Source organism: Equus przewalskii, chromosome 25 (assembly GCF_037783145.1).
Source record: "Equus przewalskii isolate Varuska chromosome 25, EquPr2, whole genome shotgun sequence".
NCBI classification, from domain to species: domain Eukaryota; kingdom Metazoa; phylum Chordata; class Mammalia; order Perissodactyla; family Equidae; genus Equus; species Equus przewalskii.
In genome coordinates this window covers 33,492,739-33,513,611 of record NC_091855.1, presented here as the reverse complement: position 1 = coordinate 33,513,611, position 20,873 = coordinate 33,492,739, and the positions used below count along the sequence as shown (strand labels likewise).

General features: G+C 41.8%; 1 protein-coding gene across 21 annotated transcripts in view; it reads left to right on the top strand.

Annotated features, from left to right (window-relative positions):
* Positions 1-20,873, top strand: part of TTC7B (tetratricopeptide repeat domain 7B) — a 245,992-nt gene that overhangs the window by 108,394 nt on the left and 116,725 nt on the right. For 15 of the 21 annotated variants that reach the window (XM_070594407.1, XM_070594410.1, XM_070594400.1 and 12 more), the window contains 2 exons: positions 8,605-8,668; positions 12,580-12,717. In XM_070594407.1, coding sequence (XP_070450508.1) covers positions 8,605-8,668; positions 12,580-12,717 — 202 coding nt within the window. The remainder of the gene's footprint in view (positions 1-8,604; positions 8,669-12,579; positions 12,718-20,873) is intronic. The other 6 variants (XM_070594411.1, XM_070594404.1, XM_070594414.1 and 3 more) reach the window with 1 other exon arrangement.

The following is a 20,873-nucleotide window of genomic DNA, read 5'->3' as shown; positions in this document are numbered from 1 at the left end:
TTCCAGGACAGGTTTTCCCCCTAAGGCAGAACCAGATGAGTAAGTCTCATTTACCAATTTCATAGAGATACCTCATTACTTTTAGTAACTTCAGCAAATGTCTGTGCTCTACCAGCGACATTTTAAGTAGGAAAATGCTCTCATCTCAGTGCTTGGCTACCATTCTTAGCCGTCACAGTTGGTCTTTGGGATTCTCATTCTATTTATTGTAAGAACCCAGCATCAGACAGCAATCAGTGACAAAGCTGTTAGTAAACCAGAATTAACCTTTTCTCCTTTCTTCAGCAATTCCTTGATCCTTTTGTTTAAAAACCTGTTTTACACTGAATTAGCTATAAGAAGGAGAATTAAATAATTTGCAAGTGATGTCTCTTTAGAACTTCTTAATTTTTTTTTAATTTTCAATTTAGGACTTGATTGCCTTTGAGGAAAATGGGCAGGTGATCCACTGTGGTCTCGCACGAGGTCTCCCCAGGTCAGGGGATGAGGAGAGGGGAGGGAGAGAGACCGTGAGAAGAGCTGGAGACAGTAGGGGTGCTGCTCATTCCTGACTCCTCCCTCAGAGCCCTTACTTCCCATCTTTGCCTGCTCCTGCAAGGACAAGGCATGACGGCTTTCAGAATCTCTGCATGAAAGCAAGGGGGAGGTGGATGAATAAATGTGGGAACCCTCTTCGATTTTCATCAGATTGGAAAAATGGCTGAAAAACTACAGGCTTCTGCTTGTGAGGCCTCAGAGGAAGCTCTGATAGAGATGGGAGTGACTGTGGGTACTTACGACATGTGTGACTTCTGAAAAGGACAGTTTCCTTTTCAAAGGGGACAGCATTTCTCAAGGTCACCACCTCTTAATCCTCTAAGTTGACCCTGGCATTTCCCTCCCTCGGTATCTTCTTGTTCAGTTTGAATTTCTTGTATAGATTCAGACAAGTGAGCATAGGCTTAGCTTTTCTCCTAGGCTTATTTTAATTTAGTTGTCCTCCCACTTTTTCATGGCCTTGTTGAACCAGGAGTTTGCTGAATTCACAGCCTGTGTTTACTCCTTAGTCCTTATCTGGATTTGGAGAACATCTGTTCTAGCAGTTCTCAGACTCTCACTTTAAAAATGCTGACCCCTCATTATGAACTATTTATTTAGTAGCAGGATTGAGGTTCATTTTTTAAGTGATATTTATATCTTAAAAATAGACTCTAGATTTTTTTTTGCTGCTTTAGGTGTTTCTTAATACCCAAGGTGCCAGTATATTGAAGAATTCAGTTCTTGCTCCCTCTCCCGACCAAGTTTGACACATGGATGGAGCTCTGTGTCTGTCTGGGTGCTGTTCCAAGGTGGCCTCACCCCTTGAAGGCAGAAAAGCTCACAGTGCTGGCCACTTCTTCTTTATTTCCTGAACCACTCAGACTTTGTCACTCTTCTAGCATCAGCTTCCTCATCTGTACAAGGAGAATTATGGAGGCAAAATGCAGATCTAGAAAATGCAGTTACCAGTTAAAGGGAGCATTCCTGTGCTACGCTGGTCACTGAGTCACAGGCTTCATTTCACACAGATACACACAATCATCACTTCAGGTTTTTTTTTTTTAACCTTTTTATTGATGTAATTCACATACTATACAATTCACTCATTTAAAGTATACAATTCAATGGCTTTCGATATAGTCACAGAGTCCATCACCGCAATCAAATTTAGAATATTTTTATTACCCCAAAAATAAATCCAGCTCCACTTAGCTGGCACCCCCCCCCCCCATTCCTCAGTCCTTTGTATTTTCATAGGAATTTTAGGATCAGTTTATCCATTTCTGCCAAAAAAAAAAAAGCAGCTAGGATTTTCATAGGAATTGCATTGAATCTGTACATCAATTTGAAGAGTATTGCCATCTTAACAACCTTGTCTTCTGATCCATGAATGTGGCATGTCTTTCCATTTATTTAGATTTTCTTTAATTTCTTTAAACAATGATTTGTAGTTTTCAGAGTATAAGGTTTGTATTTCTTTCGTTGAACTTATTCCTGAGGGTTGTGTGTGTGTGTGAGTGTTTGTGTGTGCGCGCGTGTGTGCATGTGCTATTCTTTTTGATGCTATTATAAATGGAGTTGTTTTCTTAATTTGATTTTTGGGTTGTTCATTGCAAGTAGATAGAAATACAATTGATTTTCTATGTTGATTTTGTGACTGCAATCTTGCTAAACTCGTTCATTAGTTCTAATAGTATTTTAGATTCTTTAGGATTTTCTTTATGCAAGATCATGTCGTCTGCAGAAAGAGGTAGTTTTACTTCTTCCTTTCTAACCGGGATGACTTTTGTTTCATTTTCTTCCCTAATTACCCTGGCTAGACTCTTCAGTACAATGTTGAATACAAGTGGCAAAAGTGGGCATCCTCATCTTATTCCTGATCTTCAGAGGAGGAAAGCATCCAGTCTTTCACCATTAAGTGTGATGTTAGCTGTGGGTTTTCATAGATGCCCTGTATCAGGTTGAGGAAGGTCTCTTCTATGACTAGTTTGTTGGGTATTTTTTTCATGAAAGGGTGTTGAATTTTGTCAAATATTTTTTATGCATCTATTGAGATGGTCCTGTGGGTTTGGTCTTTTATTCTGCTGTGATGTATTACGTTAATTGATTTTCAGTCTTTTTTTTTTTTCTGCTTTTTCTCCCCAAATCCCTCCAGTACGTAGTTAGATATTTTAGTCGTGGGTCCTTCTGCTTGTGGCATGTGGGATACCACCTCAGCGCGGCCTGATGAGTGGTTCCATGTCTGTGCCCAGGATCCAAACCAGTGAAACCCTGGGCCGCAGAAGCAAAGCGTGCAAACTTAACCACTCGACCAAGGGGCCAGCCCTTGATTTTCAGATATTAAGCCAACCTTGCATTTCTAGGTAAATTGCACTAGGTCCTAGTGTATAATCCTTCCTATTTATTGCTGAGTTTGATTTGCTAGTATTTTGTTGAGGATTTTTGCATCAATGTTCATAAAAATCTTGATCTATAGTTTTCTTATGATGTCTTTGTCTAGTTTTGGTATTAGGTTAATTAATAGGAATAGTAATAATAAATAGGAATTCTATTTTTTTAAAGAGTTTGTAGAGGATTGGTATTAATTCTTCTTTAAAACTTTGGTAGAATTTATCAGTGAAACCATGTGGTCATGGATTTTTCTTTGTGGTAAAGTTTTTGATTACTAATTTAATCTCTTCATTTGTTACAGGTCTATTAAGATTTTCTGATTCTTCTTGAGTCAGTTTTGGTAGTTTGTGTCTTTCTAAAAATTTGTCCATTTCATCTAAGTCATCTAATTTGCTGGCATACAGTTGTTCACACTATTGCCTTATAATGTTTTTATTTCTGTAAGGTTGGTAGTTGTGTTCCCTCTGTCATTTCTCATTTTAGTAATTTTAATCTCTCTCTTTTTTGGATCAGTCTAGCTAAAAAGTTTATCAAATTTTGGTGATCTTTTAGAAGAATTAACTTCTGATTTTGTTGATTTTCTCTATTGTGTTTCTATCCTCTATTTAATTAATTTCCATGCTATTCCGTACTCCTTCAGTTATCACCATCAGTTTTTAGCCTTATAGATTGTGCGTTCACAATCTTACTTCTGATTTATTTTAAAGAGAGAAAATCTATTGGGGTTATGCTTGTCTTGGGGCTGTCTTACTAACAAGGCAGGACTGTCTGATCAATTGACTCTGTTTCCAAAAGGCCATTGTCAGCGATTCAGTTATGCTGGTTGGGAGGTAAAAAAGGAAATCCATAGATAATGTTTGAACCTCATTTTGGCTGGTAGTCCCAAACTCTCCCCACTCCTCAGTCTCTCGTGAGAAATATGAGTTCAAAGCAAACTTTAGGTGGCATAGATCCTTCCAGCTCCAGCAAACCACACGGGCCATTCCGAATAGTTGGTCTTAATATATAATATATGAATACAACTGAAAAGTGAGCTCTGCTAGAAAGCTCCGCTCCCTGTCACTATGACTGCGACGTGAAGGGAAACAGGATGCTCAGTCTCTCTGCATCTTGAATTTTGAAGGGAAATGAAATGTAGATAGTCCTAGATAGAAAAGAGGGGAGGGATCACATGTCATGGCCTCTTTACTTCCTTGCTTCTGGGTCTTTCTGAAGAATTTTATTGACTTTGTTTACTTACTTTTTAGGTAAGCTTTTTATTGACACATAACATACATTGAGGAAAATACACACACCAAATTAAAACTTGGTGGCTTTTCACCAAATGAACACATCCCCATAATTAACATCCTGATCAAAAAACAGACATTGGCAGAACCCTCGAAGCCCTCTTGATACCCTCTCCCAGTTGCTACCCCTGCCCAAGGGTAACCCTATTCTGACTTCTCTCTCTGTAATTAGTCTCATTTTTGGAACTTGTATAAATAGAATCATACATTAAGTACTCTTTTATGTTTAACTTCTTTTGCAACATTATATTTGAGAGATTCACCCATATTTTTGCATGTAGTAGTGGTTTGCTTTCGTTGCTGCATAGTATTCCATTTTATTAATATACTCCAGTATATTGATCCATTCTACTCGTGATGGGCATTTGAGTTTTTTCTAATTTGGGACTGACAGGAAGAGCGCTGCTATGAATGTTTTTATACATGTTTTTTGGTGCATATATATGTGCATTGCAGTCAGGTATATTTTTCTTTTCGTTATATTCCTCCTTGTAAAAAGCATTTGAGTTGGCTTAAATAATTATATGCATGTTAGGGTAGATAATTAGCACAAAGTAAAGAAGGAGATGAAAAACCACTATTGTGCCAGGAAGTGGATGATGAAAGGATTTATTGAAAGCTTGGAGTGTCAGACAGTGTGCTAAACTCCTTTGTAGGCCTAGGGGGAGAAAGTAATGATCATGAAGTATTAAAAATAGGGCTGAGCCTTCTGGTAGCCAATGCAGAGATTTTTGGTAAGGCTGAGGATGCTGTTTGTAGTATAAAGATGAGGGACTTTGAAGGGTCTTGACAGCCACTTGATGGCTGCACCACCGCCCTCTCCTCACCTCTGTTTTGCACGGCCTGCCTTCAGGTCGTCGTGGCCTGTCTTCTCACAGCAACACGGAAGCCCCTGGGCAAGGTGAGGTGCTGTGTGGGCTTCACCCAATCCCCTCCACAGCATAGCTCAGTGGACCTGAGCTGATCCGTGTGAAGGACCCTTCTTTCTTTGTCATGTGGGGACTTTGACCTATGTGGATTGACAAAAAGGGGAAGAATTATAGAGAGGTCTAGATAATCCTCAGATTGGACCATCAAGTCACTCTTAATGTTTAATTTAAACCCTTTTCCTTCCTTGGTACGCTCATCCTTCCACACAAACCTAGGACCGACACTATTTTCTGCCTTGGCATGTTTAACAGACAGTACGACACGGGATGGGAATGGGGCTGCAGCTGCTGCCATTGTATTTTGTTTGTTTGTTTGTGTTTTTTTGAGGAAGATTAGCTCTAAGCTAACATCCACAACCAATCCTCCTCTTTTTGCTGAGGAAGACTGGCCCTGAGCCAACATCCGTGCCCATCTTCCTCTACTTTTTATGTGGGACGCCTGCCACAGCATGGCTTGATAAGCAGTGCGTAGGTCCACACCCAGGATTCGAACCGGTGAACCCTGAGCCACCAAACCAGAGCACGTGAACTTAACCACTGTGCAACTGGGCCAGCCTCTGCCGCCATTGTTGGCTTGGATTCTTCAGCTCCTGTCTGGCTAGCTCTGGTTCAGAGGCTATATTTCTCTAGGAATTTCCTGGTAGTGTCACAGACAGGCATATTAAAATTATAAAGGCACCACTACTGGGCTTTGGAGGTGATGTTGTCATTATTTATGGATCAACTTTCTTGTGGGTTGGAGGTGCTTAAGGCCCTCCTTGCACCCAAATACAGTCACATGACACCGTTTCCATCAACGACAGACTGCGTATACAATGGTGGTCCCCTAAGATGAGTACCATATAGCCTAGATGTGTGGTAGGCTACACCATCTAGGTCTGTGTAAGTACACACATACTGATGTTCGCATGCCAAAATTGCCTAATGATGCATTTCTCAGAATATATCCCCCTTGTTAAGCGATGTGTGACTGTAGAATCTGCTTTGACTCCTGCATGGTGCCTTTGACTTTTAGACATCCAACTCCTCATTAGTCGTGTAATAGCTAAAATGTCAAGAGATGAAATGCATTTGGACAAAGTTGGGTTAATTTCTTTTGTATGATTGTTTCTACCATATACATAAAGTTTTCTACCTACCTGGGAAAAATTTTAAGAAACAGCTATTATCTAGCAGCCGTGATAAGATCATGATTACTATTTATAAGTGAGGGGAATCTTGCCCTGGTTCCCTACGTCTTCCATAGAATCAGATGATGAGTTGGTAAATTCATCCAAAGTAAGGAAATGAGCAATTTGCCTAAAGGTCAGCCAGTGAGTTGGTAACGTGGCTAGAATTAGAATGTAGCCCTCCCATTCTTAGCCACAGCGCCGGCGCTGTCACCTCCCCCGCCAGCCCACCCGTCCAGCTTTGGGGTCTTGTCCTCATTGCCCACCGATCCTTGTTTTCTCCCTGTCCCTTTTTATCTCCCACCCTGCCCTTCAAAGCTTCCTCTGGGTCTAGGGCTCCAGTTTTCCAGCTCCACAGGACCGAGGCCTGGGCACCCCCAGATCTCCCCTTGAGACTCCTGGGCCCCAAGAGGAGAATGTCACAAAAGGAAAGCCCCAACAATTTTTGGCTGTCTGCCCAGAGCTCCAAGCTTCCCTGAACAGGGAAGACGGAAAGCATGGCCGGAAGTGAGTCTAGAGAATTCCTAATGAAGGAGAGGGAAGCCTTCCAGTGGGTAGTTTTTCAGGCGTGTCTTTTAAAACTACCCTATCCCCTTCCGCTCACATCTTCCTACCAGCCCTGAGAGCTTTGCCGAGCTCCTGAGTACCCATCTTGCCTCGAAAGAGTGAAGGAAGTGGAATGAGAATCAGTTAATGTGCTACTTGTTAGCAGCTCTGGTAAAAATAACGCAACCTAGCACCTAAGCAGGCTGGATGGCTCAAATGGAATTTGGAGATTATCTGTGGGCAGAATTGGCTACTGTTAAGTCACAATTAGCATGGGTTCTCTCTTTTCAATTAGTCTGGACAATGCAGAACTGGGTAACCATGAAAAAAAGGTTAATGTTACTGCTTTATTTGTAAGGCCCCAGTTGCATGTAAGCATGAGCCAGGACGTCAGGAAATGATTGCTAGATGGACACACACACACACACACACACACACACGGGAGCACTCTTCATTCAGAGCCTGTAGGCTCTCTTTCTGAATTTAAGGGGAAAGATCTGTTCCATCTTCTAAAAACCCAGATCACCTCAAACTGCCTCTTTTAAGGAAGTCACCGAAAATCCCAAATCTTGCTCCTCATTCACAGGTCAGCCACTTCATAAAATTTTAGCCCTGCACGAGCAATGGGGACCCTCTCCCAGATGGTTTCCCTACCTCTAGGGATGTCAGAGCTGTAAAAAGAGTGCCAGGCACTGTGCTCTTTTTGTCCTGCTCTTCATGGTCCTTTCATGCGATATAAAGTTTGCCAGCGTTTCAGAGGGAACAAGCATTTATAATGATTTGAAACACATTTTTTTTTTTTGCCTTTTTTTTTTTTTTAAATCATCCCGTCTCTTAAATGATTGTAATGTTACCCCTGGGAAGATGTAAATTTAGTCCTTATTTAGTCATCTCCCAAACATCCAGGAGTTTTTTTTAACCATCTTCATTTTGATTGCACTCTTCTTCCATTCCATGGAAAAGAGTTGAGTTTGGCCCCATTGGTGATAACATTCAGAATTCTACTCGAAGGATTCTGGAGTTTTAGAACAGGAAAAAAAATGCTGGAAGTCTTTAAAAATACTCAAAGCACAAAAAAATAGGATCTAGACAATGGAGATTGGGGTTATGGTTGGGTTTTATTGTTCTTTAATCCTGAGCAATATTGAGCTTAAGAGCTTTTTCTTTTAATCCAAGATGTTAGAGTTCAGCCAAATTCCATATAACAGATTAAGACAGCTCTTGCATGCCGCCCCATAATAAAACATGTGTGTTTAAGTAAGATAGCTCGGTACGTTTTTACAGTATTCTAGAAATTATTCAAACTCTAAAATTGCTTCCAATCTCTTTTTTCATCTAAATGGCAATATAAAATATGCCAGCTAGCAAGTAAGAGGTAAGAAAAGTACTGTTTAGTGAAATGTCTGCAATTTATGCCTCTATAACGGGTTTAGGAGAAAGCTTGTATTATTTAGATAATGTCAATTTGTAGCAATCTAAATTTCTGCCTCTATAATAGGCATATGTGTTATTTGGGCTTTTAACTTGGTTTTTACAGCTTTACTTCGCCCTGCTGCCTGTTATTAAAATGCACAGTTAAAATGGATAATTCCACAGATTACCATAGAAATAAGCAAATTAATTCAGGTGTCCAGATTATGCCATATTTTTCATGGATTCTGTATAACAATCTAGAAGCTTTAGCATTCAGTTCTACTCGTAGTCATGTATTTTGTGTTATTTTGAAATTGCCGTATATCAAAGTTGGTTTTCTTTATGCAGCATTTTTTGTCCTCAAGAAAATACTGAAGAAGCCCTGTTGTTATTGCTGATTAGTGAGTCAATGGTAAGCAGAATGTGTTTTTACATTTCTTTCCCCTGTTCCTATAGTCCCTTTTTTGATATGCAACTCCATCAGTATAATGACTCTTTTTCTTGGGAAAAGAATACTTTCTACAGGGGATACCTGGGTGGGAAAAAAGCAATACAGGTTTAAAAAGGGGGATGTTTCTTAATTCTTGGACTGGCTAGAAATGTCCTTTGGTCAGCCAAGAGCATGGAGCTTCTCTTCCCTTAGCAATTAGCAGGCATCTGAGTTCATTCATTTATCCAAGTATTGATTAAACACTAACACAACTGTCTATAGGTAAACTACAGCTAAAATGACCACCCAAGGACCCTTAAAAGGGAGAAGAAGCCCCGAAAAGGATCCTTTATGAGCCTTCTCAGTTTGCCTTGGTGGGAGGGAGAATTTGAGGATAAATCACTCGTTGGAAATGTGAACCCCTGGTTTTTATAGCAGGAGCCTGATGAAACTGCCTCATCCTCTTGCACAGGTCCGTCCTCTCCCCAGGCCCCCACCTGTTCCCCAGGCATTGCACATTCCCAGGCCGTGAGAGCTCACTCCTGTTACCTGGCTCTGCTGTTGTGAGAGAGTTTTTGCCAGACCATCAGATTCCTTTGAAATGTTTTTTAGCATTTGGCCAGGATATCAAATTTTAGGTCTAGAATTTCATCGCTCATCATTTATTTACTTTCTACTCTGCATATCGCTAGGCAGGATGACCCTGGCTTGAACCATTTGGAGTAGTACGTGTGATAGTAGTTAATACCTTGGCAAGTAAATGAGGTGTGTTGAGCACCTGAGCAGAACGGCAAGCTCCTGGAACTTGAAAGGACCTAGAGGTCCTCACATCCATTCACTCATTTTGCGGATGAGGAACCTGAGGCCCAGAGCAGGCAAAATGGATGCATCACGCAGTGGTCTCTTGCTCCTTCTGGTAGATTGTACTGCCTCCTCCCACCTCTCCCATCCCACAGAGCAGGCAGGAGGAGAAAGGGGAGGAAAAGGAATCATAACTGAAGCCAGAGAAGGTGCTCCCTTCTTCTCCAAGCACGCAGTTTAAATGGGGGTTTGAAATACACTCAGGTGAAAAAGACTTAGAAGTGGAGCGCAAGAAGAACGTGTGTGTGCTGAGTGAAGGATGGATCAGAAGAGGCTGGGGCTAGTCAGGGAGGGTAGCCTTCTTGCCTTAATTTAAAGCTTTGGGGTTTTTCGTTCTGCGAAATGGCCCAGAGATGTTTACAAGAGCAAGACTGCTTGAGTTACCACTTCTTTTTATTTGGAAGCTCCTTGACGTCATTGGCCTTACTTCCTCTGAAGGAAACAGGTTGCCCCCTTGGCTCATCTTTCCTTGACTGTCAGCTGGTAACTTAGGACGGTGTCATTTACATTCTCTACTCTGCCTTGGCACAATCAGGGAAGGCATATATGTTAACAGGCTGGCACTGGTGGCATCCAGTAACTGTTTATCAGATGAGCAAGTCTCACTGTGCTTCATCATCAGTTCATCGATGAGGGCCAGCTCCTGTTGGCCTCCAAGCTAATATTCCCTCGTTCTAAGCCAGACTCTTCACCACTTGGCAGTTAACTTCCTTTGGGCAAGCTTGGTTGGTTACATTGTAAAAGTTCTGAAAGCATGGTGACCACACATTTTAGATTTCTTGAACAATTCTGTTTGAAAATATTGTGTTCCATTGTCAGATCATGTTTTCCAGGTTAGAATTTGGAAAACATGGCCGCATGTCTAAAATGCTTGCTCTAAGTGTAGAGGTCTTGGGAATGATGTCTCCAGCTCTCCTGCTCCTTAATTGAAGTGATAGAAACTAAGAATTCTAGAAGTTCGAATCCCTTTGAGACAGTCATATTTGGCCTCTGTGGTCTTAAATTTCCGGAAAATCTCTTCAGAAGCTGGTGAAATCCAATGACATCATCAGTAAATCTGAAGGACTAGGTTTCCAACCAAAATAATTATGTTCTCCTTGTAAATCATTCCGTAATTATGTAGGTAGAAACCTAAATTAAGTTGCCTTGGGATGCCTTTTTTCATGTCCCTTGACTCCTTGATTTTTCAGTTTTTAGACAGAAAATGAATGTGCTCAATTTCAGAACCAAAACGAGAATTGCTGTGCTTTTTTGGTGTCTGAGAAAATTGTATTCTTCGTTGGTTCTGACTTTAACTTAGAAGCATAAATTTGTCCGTAGTCTCTCCACCTACCAGAAATCATGTGGAATTGTACTGCTTTCTCACTTCAAATGAAATTAGCTTTCCCCAGGAGAAAAGGGTTATCAGAGCTATATTTGCACAACTACCACTGAGACGGTATTCTTGGATATTTATTGTTTGTGGATCTCTTTGATGTTCTATATTGTACCTTTTTAATCAAAAGGCACTGATAGACTGTCTCTAAAAATTTTTTTAAAAAGAATGCATTTGGCATAACTTGAAAATCTCTCTTAAATAGTATTTTGTTTTGTTTTGTTCTCTTCCAGGCATTGGTCTCAGTATGGAACATTTATAGCAAATAAATAAGATGAGACCACTTATAGCAGTCCCTATTTGCCTCAGAGCTTCTTTTGTTGGCTCAGAAGTCATTCCTAACAAGAAAAACTTAGAATGAAATCTTCAAAAGCAGGCTTGTTTCCATGAGAGATGACTCACTTTGTAGGAAGTGGCCTGTCTTATACATTCTTATTTGTCTCTGACATTTAAGAGCAAGGAGTTTTAAAGTGAGTAAGTACTGATGGGTGGCTGAAAGTAAATGCCTTGGACTCACACACAAAAAGCAAGCATTTTGTCTCATTAGTGAGAGAGAAGGTGTTTGCGTAGCCTTTCCGAATGTCAGGCTGGAAGATAAACATCAGCCTGGACAAGTGGCCCTGATCCCTTATGTACCACTTTTTACAGGGAAAACTGAGGAGCCCGCTCTGTGCTCCTAGGAACAGATAGATCTGGGACTTCCATTAATTAGCAGGGGAAAAAAAGACAGGCAAAGTCTTAAGTGTACTGATTCTGAACTCCTATTAGGGAGAAAAGGAAAATGAGCCAGCAGTTAGAGTCTCTAATACATGTGATATGTCTGGAGGAATCTGTAGAAAAATTAAATTTCAAAAGGAGTGAAAACAAGTTGCTGTAAAGAGCATTTGATTTCTAGATAGATGAGATTAATAAGCTTGAATGTGCCTGCTTTATTTCTGTGCTAAGCAGCGGAGATGTGAAATAGGCAAGGTGCTCTCTTGGGTCCTCTGTGGTAATGTCTTTTAAAGCCAAAATCTGTTTGCTTCTTGCTTTCTCATATGCATCTGTTTTGTGCATCCCTAAGCAAGATTGAATTAGTCTTTGTAGTCTGTTCCAGTGAAGATGTCATATAGGCATTTGAATGTTGCTTTGGTGATAGAGGAAAAGTGTGATATATCTCTGTAGGATGGATGGAATTTGATGACACCATTTGATGATGGGACGTGTGGGGCTGGAACTTTTCTGCCACTCTTTAGAGCAGAAGCAGGATCTACAAGTGGGGCACAGCAGGGCCTCACTTGATGGATTATTCTGCTGTTCCAGAGCACTGCTGTGTCTGCAGCGAGGCAGTCTGTGAACCTGAGCCCAGGAACGATCACCCTGCCTTGCATCAGCTCCTAAAGCTTCCTCCAGACACCTGCTGACAGGTACAAGTGTCCTCTAGGATCACACGTTCAGGCCTTCAGTGTTGGCATAATACCATGTACCATGTGCCCTGGTGCTCTGGGGATTGAATAAACGACCGGAGGTGACAAGCCCCTTACTCATTCCTGCCCTTGTCTCCAGGCCCTTGGCAAGCTGTTAGGGGCAGGAAGGCCCAGATTCTTCTCTTTACAAAGTGATAGCTATGTGCATGGGCTGGCTCATCATCTTCTTCTGTCTTCCATGTTGTTTTCAGGCCAACCGGGATGCTGTGCTGAGCAGGATACCCGAGCACAAGAGCGACCGCCTCATCAGTTTGCAGAGTGCATCTGTGGTCTATGATTTACTGACCATTGCTCTTGGAAGAAGAGGCCAGTATGAGATGCTGTCAGAGGTACAGCCCTTGAGTCTGGTTGACTTCCAGGTGGTGGGTGGTGCTGGTAGTGAAAGCACTGGGAAGAGCTGTGGGACCCGGTCCTGGCCTCCACTCTGTCATGGCAGCCATGTGACCTTGGTTCCATCATTTAATTTTGGTTTTCTCCTCTGTAAAATGGGAATTGGGCTAAATGATTAGATGGGGGAATGCATTGGCAGTCCCTTCCTACCAATGGTCCATAAACCCACTGGCTATGAGATTGTGTGTGAGGGGAGGAAAGCATTTCTCAAGAAGTTTCTCTTTCGATGTAATTTCCACCATAACCAAAAATCTCCCATCTTTGATATTAATTTCCTTATAAAATAGGTTTCATCTTATTTAAAGTACCAATGCATAACTCTGGTGAAATGGCGACTTCAGGTGAGTGTGTTGTTAGGTGACCTGATGTAGGCTTTCATGAAAGGAAACTGTCTTCATTTAGAGTCTTTTGCTTGTTCACAAGAGACCTCAGTTGATTACAGATCTTGTATGAGGTACCGTCATCTCATTCCCTCAGCTGCTAAGAAACATTTAGGATGGAATGTTGACTGTTTTACAGTTTCAGAAGAATCTGGTTAATCTTGGGCTGTGGTGGTGCATTATTGACTTGTTGCCCAGAATACCGAGTTCCACCGTGGGGAGGGAGATAAGCAAGTAACAAGATCTTTTTATCTTTTCTGTAGTGGAGAGAAAAGAAAGAAAGAAAGAAAGAAAGAAAGAAAGAAAACAACTCATTTTGTTAAAATGAACTTTTCCATGTTATTTATCCTTCTTTTTCTAAATTTATACACATTGCAACAGCCTCTGGGCATGAGGACAGGGAATGAAATGCAGTAACAGATTGGCTGAAATCAGATAAGCGCCCGACTCACCCTCTAGCCTGCCGGTGCATCGCCACATTAGGCAGGAGCCTTGGAGAACAGATGAGCCTGCGTGGCTTGGATCTTTTTTTAGTCTTTGGTTTGGTGACTATACAGGGCAATGGTTACTCAGTCTTCAAAAAAAGCCCCTCACAATCCAGCTAGATAAAGCCGTGGGTCCAGATGTTCCTGTCACACACAGTACACCCCCTGGGGCTCTGCCCCAGCTTAAGATTGGCCCAGATTCTTCACACTCGGGGTGCTTTGATTTCCTGGGACCCTCTCCTCCCAGCCAGCTTAGTTCCTGTCTGTACCTCTGCCACGGAGCCTATCTGTGGGGACAGTGCCACCCAGCTCACTTGAGTTCTTTTTTCCTCCAGACAAACCACTAAATATCTCTCTGGGTCCAGGTTGAGTGTGCTTTGCATGTCTACTTTCATCCCATTGTGTAGCAACAGAGCTTTTCCCCAGCTTGAAATTCGCCTACATCCAAAACAGGTGTGAGGAGCTTGAGGTGGCTGGTTTGGTTGACAGGCTGGGTGGCCCCTGCCCACAGACTTCTTGTCATGCCATGAATGTCTCTAGGGGGACGGCTGTCACCCTAGCAGCATTCCTCTACAAGCCAGGAGCTCCCTGGCATGTGTCTCCTCCCGGCGCAGAATACTGGGACCTTGTTTTCACCCAGATGACTTTCACCTTGTTATCCCATGTAGCTTCCATCTTGTGGTGACGACCTGACGCTGAAGTCACTGGGTAGTCTGGTTGGTTGCCGGAGTCTTTGCAATTCAGGATTTCACTGCCCTGGTCACATTTAAAACGTTGGCGACAGTGCCAGAGGTTGCCTTGAAGGTGCTGGAGTAGAAGGATGGGAGAAAGGGAAATTTGTCACCGCATATACCGTGGAGCCTTTTGAATTTGGTACTATGTGTTTTATCTAGTAAAAATAGAAGTCAATTGATGAAATATATAAAAAGGAGGACATGCAGTTTGTCAACAATGTGTGTGCAGTCCCAGTTCTGTGCCAGGGGCTGTGATTAAGGCTGAGGATGCAGCCACCAGTGAGGCGTGGTCCCTGCCCATGACAGCTCCCAGTCTAGAGGGAGACAGCCAAGCAGTGGGCAGTTGCCATCCTGTGTGGCTGAGTCTGGGGAGGGCTCCATGCAGAGTCTGCATCCAGGAATAAAGGATTGGAAGACTTGGCTTCACCCTTTCTTGCTGTTTCTACTTAGTTTTGCAGTTAGAGCTTCCTCCAGCAAACATTTGACCGCCATATTGTCTCAGATCTTCTAACTAAAACTGGTGGTGTCGTGGGAGAATGGTGAAAGTACACGGCATCTCGAGGCAGCGGTTCCGTCTTTGGGTGGCTTGGTTACTGCAGCAGGGGCTGGGTCCACCCTCGGCTCAGCAGGGACCTTCTCTCCCTTGGTCTCAGGCCACATCTTACTTAGAGTGTCCTGCTTCCCTCATTTGCTGGGGTTTTGTTTTTTTTTCTTCTCATCTGCTCATCCGTTTTCTCAGGACCTTAGGTTAAAAGGCTAACTGGATTTGTTTTTAATTGAAGTAAATTCATCTAACATAAACTTAACCATTTTAAGTGTGTAATTCAGTGGCATTTACTACATTCACAATATTGTGCAACCATCACTTCTATCTAATTCTAAAATATTTTCATCACCCTAAAAGGAAACCCCGTACCCATTAAGCCGTTATTCCCCATTCTCCCTCCCCGCAGTCCCTGTCAACTACTAATCTGCTTTCTGACTCTATGGATTTACCTATCGGGGGTATTTTATATAAATGACATCATCTAATAGTGACCTTTGTAACTGGCTTCTTTCACTTAGCACAACGGTTTCAAGGTTATCCACGCTGTAGCAAGTATCAGTACTTCATTCCTTTTTGTGGCTGAATACCATCCCATTGGATAGACACAGCACAGTTTATCCATCCTGCAGGTGGTGGGCAGTTGGCTCTGGGGGGTGGTGCTGCTGTGGGGGTAACTGGAGTTTAAACGCCTCTGTTACTTCTTTGGGCCCACGACTGTTAGTGATTCCAATTATTGTCGTTCATCCTTGTGGTAATACATTCTATTTCCCTGTCTTCATCCCCTGCATCATCATCAGAGTGACCTTTCTAGAACGTGGGAATGGGCATGCCACTCTTCTGTTCAGAAATGTTTGATGGCTCTTCCCCTTCCCTCTTCTTTTTCTCTCTTTTTCTGGTGTTTTGTGTTCCTTTTCTGCACGTAATGAAATTGACTTCATTGTTTATCTTTCCGCCACACACACCAGCCCTGCAGGCTCCTCAAAGAATCAAACAATACATACAAATATGGAAAAGAAAATAAAAGTCATTTACAATCCCGCTCTCCTGAGATAATTGACTACCCATTGACATTTCAGAGACCGTCTTTTCATGTATCTCCTTATGAATAAATGCACATACATCTATGTAAGTTTCAAGGAAGAAGATAGTATCATAAATGTTTTGTTGTGCATATTCCCAATCATTCGTCTCCCCTCTGTTGGCACCACACCCCATCACTGCCTCCTCAACTCCCAAACCCAGATCAGCAGCTGGTACAGCCTGCTTGTGCCCCTTGCTAACGTGTTCCGGCCACATCCCCCTCAGGCTGGTCTGTAGGCAGGTCCTCTGCCTCAGAGACACTGCAGAGACCTTCCTTTATTTCGGGCAGAAGCTTTGTGAACAGAAGAGTTAATAACCACCAGGCTATTGTGAGAGAAGTCTTATCCCCTTCTCACCCTGTCCTCATTCTTTCTTTCCTTCTCTTGTCCCCAACCAACATCATGTCCACATCAAGACACAGCATGTTTTCCTTCTTCTGGCTCATCTCCTCCACTGACCTGGGCCCCTCTGCGCTCCTGCACCCACAGAGGAAAGTTGGGGGGCACCACTGCCGCGCTTCCTAGCACGGCAGCCCGTCTCCTCTCCTCCTGTCGTTGACACCTTTGGTGTGCTGTGCAGCATTGTGCGGACCCAGCCTTTAAGAAGTGTGCTTGGGGGGGAGCAGAGCCACTTTCACGAGAAAACTGTCCTCTCTCTGTCTCCTTCTTCAGCTGTGTTTATTCAAGATGGAAGGCTCCTTTCCCATCTCGAGTTTGGTGCCTTTTTGTATGCCCACACAATGCCCCCTTTTTCTCAGGGCACTATTCAGCCAGATTCTGGGCAAGGAGCATCATGCAAAGGAAATACAAATCAAAGGTTTATCACATCCTCATTCTGACAGGTTTAAATAGAAGCACAATGTCTACCATAACTCCAGTGCTATGAGTTTTCATGTTTTTTAAAGACTAATTGTGAGCCCTGCCGAAAGGTTTGTGTAGGAAGGAACACTTCTTTTTTTTTTCCCCTTTAATTTAAACAGCAGCACTAGTTGGCATGACAACCTGCGCTATTAAAAGTAAAGCAACAAGCACGGCTTCCTCTGTTTTTCAGAATGAACCCAAGCTGCTAAGGAGGTTTGTTTCTTGAATTTGACTATTAATGGCTCCATTCTGACAGAATGTTATGGGGTCCTTTTTGAAGGGTGTATGTGTCCCCTCTACATAGACATGGCAGCTTTAAAGACAGAAAGGGTATTTTTATCTTTCCCGTTGAACTCATATTCATTTGTTTATGGTTAGTCTCGGCAGCATTATAGTTCTGTGGGTAGAATTGTCTGGCTAGTGCTTGTACCAAAGGGACATTTCCACATCCCTAACCCAAACACTTACCTAATCAAGGGGCATTGTGAAAAATACTTATCTGTCTACTTAAGTCTGCTTCACAGGCCACCATTTGTTAGTTTACCTTAGAGTTTGGTATTTCATGCAGCCCCACTCGTACTGCCGAAAGCCGACCTTGACCTAGGTGTCAAGGTCCCTAGAAGGCGTCAGTGTGGCCTGACACAGATGGAGCCGCAGGCTTCTGAGAAGTTAAGGCAGAGTGTTTGGTTCATGGTAGGTGCCCAATAAAAACTTGCTGAATAAACTGAGGCTTCAAAGTCAGTGTTCTCATCCTGCTCCCTTTTCTTTGGTTTCGTCTCCTTGTAGATGTGCAATGAGTGTATCTTCCCCAGGCAGGCCCAAGGTTAAAGGTCATTTACCTGGGAAGTAGGCGGCAGCAGAAGAGGTGGGCCCAGCTTGGGGCAGAGCATTGGTACAGATCCCAACTCTGGTCCAGCTACAGAGGTCAGCCCACTAGGGATCAGCTCTGTCATTTTGCATGAAGAATCTCAGCCACTGACATGGCCACTGGTACCTTCATTCCCACCATTATGGAAGTGTTTTTTGAATTAAGCATCATTACTCTCTTCTTATGGCCCTCGAAAATTTTTTTTAACTTTTAATTTTTTAACTTAAATTTTTTTTTTTAATATGCCATTGTAACCTTTTTAAAGTATACAATTCAGTGGCATTAATTGCATTCACAGTGTTGTGTAACCATCATGGCTATTTCTAAACTTTTCCATCACCCCAAACAGCAACTCGGTGCCCATTAAGCAATAACTCCTCATTCTGCCAACCCCCATAACCTGGTAACCTCTAATCTACTTTCTGTCTCTGTGAATTTACCTCTTCTAGGTACATCATATAAACGGAATCATGCAATACTTGTTTTTTGTTTCTGGTTTATTTTTCTTAGTCTAATGTTTTCAAGGTTCAGCCATGTTGTAATAATACATCTGATAGCATGTATCAGAACTTCATTCCTCTTTATGGCAGAATAATTCTATTGTGCATATATGCCACATTTTGTTTATCCATTCATCTACTGATGGTCATGTAGATTGTTTTCACCTTTTGGCTATTGCGAGTAATGCTGCAATGCACATTGGCATACACATATCTGAGTTCCTGTTTTCATTTCTTTTGGGTATATATCCATGACTGGAATTGCTGGGTCATATGATAATTGCATGTTTAACTTTTTGAAGAACTGCCAAACTGTTTTTCATAGCAGCTCCACCATTTTACATTCCAGGCAGCAAGGCACAAAGGTTCTAATTTCTCCACATCCTCACCAATACTTGCTGTTTTTTGTTTTTCGTTTTATTATAGTCATCCTAGTAGGTGTGAAATGATATTTCATTGTGGGTTTGATTTGCATTTCTCTGTTGGCTAATGATGTTGAACATCTTTTCATGTGCTTATTGGCCATTTGAGTATCTTATTTGGAGAAATGTCTATTCAAGACCTTTGACCATTTTTAAATTGGGTTGTTTGTCTTTTTATTGTTGAGTTATAGGAGTTCTTTATTTATTGTGGATAAAAAACCCTTAACAGATACATGATTTGCAAATATCTTCTCCCGCTCCATAGGTTTTTTCATTTTTTTGACAATGTCCTTTGATGCATAGAAGTTTTTAATCCTGATTAAGTCTGGTATATCAATTTTTTATTTTGTTGCTCATGCTTTTGGTGTCATACCTAAGAATCCATTGCCAAATCCAAGGTCGTGAAAATTTGCTCCCATGTTTTCCTGTAGAACTTTATGGTTTTCACTCCTGTATTTAGATTGTTGGCCCATTTTGAGTTAATTTTCTATCTGGTATCAGGTAGAATCCAGCTTCATTCTTTTGCCTGTGGAAATCCTGCTGTCCCAGCAGCATTTGTTGAGAGATGTTTTTTTCCCATTGAATGAACTTGGCACCTTTGTCAAAAATCAGTTGGCCATAGATGTGTGGCTTTATTTCTGGGATTTCAGTTCTATTCCATTGGTCTGTATATTTGTCCTTATGCCAATACTATACTGTTTTGATTATTGTAGACTTGTTGTAAGCTTTGAAATCGAGAAGTGTGAGTCTTCCAACTTTGCTCTTTTTTCAAGATTGTTTTGCCTATTCAGAACCCCTTGCAATTCCACATGAATCTGAGGATTGGCTTTTCCATTTCTACAGAAGAGACTGTTACAATTTCGATGGAGATATTGTTGAATCTGGTGATCCCTTTAGTTAGTATAGCCATCTTAACAATATCTTATGTTTTGATATCACGTGTGAGTTTTACCTCTCTAAACCTGTCCCCTTGTGTGGAAATACAGGTAATAATAGGACCTACCTCCAAGGGTTATTGTGAGGATTAAAGAGAGAGTGTATGCAAAGTGTATGTTACTATTCTTATTGGTGGTGTTGATAATCTGCTTTCTAATGTAAAAATCTCCTCTGTAATAACCCTGGCAGATTATCCTTGACTCTTAGTAGAGTCTTACATTGCGTAGTGAAAAAACAGCCTTGGAGTCAGGCAGATCTGGATTCAAATCCTGGTTCTACCTTTTCCGCTATGTGACTTTGGGAAAGATACTTAGCCACTCTGTACTTTCATCTCAGAGACTGAAGCTCAGCGAGACAGTAGGTGTAAAATAGCCAGCACAGCTCTTGGTATGTAATACCTACCATTCCATTCCTCTCTGGTTATTAGAAAAGATTGATCTGAAATTCGTCTCCTTGTAACTTTCACCTATTCTCTCTTTGGAGCGATAGGGCAAGTCCTGCCTCAATGACAGCCTTCCAATTTTTGGAGACAGCTGATATATTGTCTTCTTTCCTCTAGCATAAAGTGTCCCATTCCTTTAGTCTAGGGGTTGGAAACTTTTCTATAAAGGGACAGACACTAAATATTTTAGGCTTTGGGGACCAAGAGGTGAAATGAAGGCTATAATATAGGTATAACCAGAGAGGAAACAAATTTTTGCAAGATTTTTATGATGAAATTCAGAATATAATTAGCGAGTACAAGTGTTTGTAATATAGGTCCTTTAATGAGAAGAATGAGATTATTTTGGGGGATAACACTTTCCTTAATTTGGGTTCAAAGTTAGTATTTCCACTCATCCAATTGATGGCAAATGTTCATCTATAAAACAATTTTAGCTTTTTGATGCTATAAAAATGGGCGGCAAGTCAGATTTGGCCATTAGGCCATAATTTATAGCCTCTATTTTAGCCCCTTTTGATATGACATCATCTCCAGATTCTTTGCATTCACTGCACTCCTGAATATTTTCTTGTTTGTCCACCGCCCCCGTAAAGGATATCTGATGGAATGCATGCTAACACTTGGTCCATATTGATTCATTCGTTCAAGCATTCATTGAGCACCTGTTTTGTACAAAACACACCTCTGGGCAGCACCCCGCACTCCTTTCTTCCCTCCCTTCAGTCTTGCATAGGTAAAGTGGCAGCCGTGGTTCAAGGGTTAAAACCTGGTGCCCCAAGCCAGGGGAGATAGACTGAAAACAAAGACCGAAAGGTGAGAAGTGTTTAAGGAAGGAGGG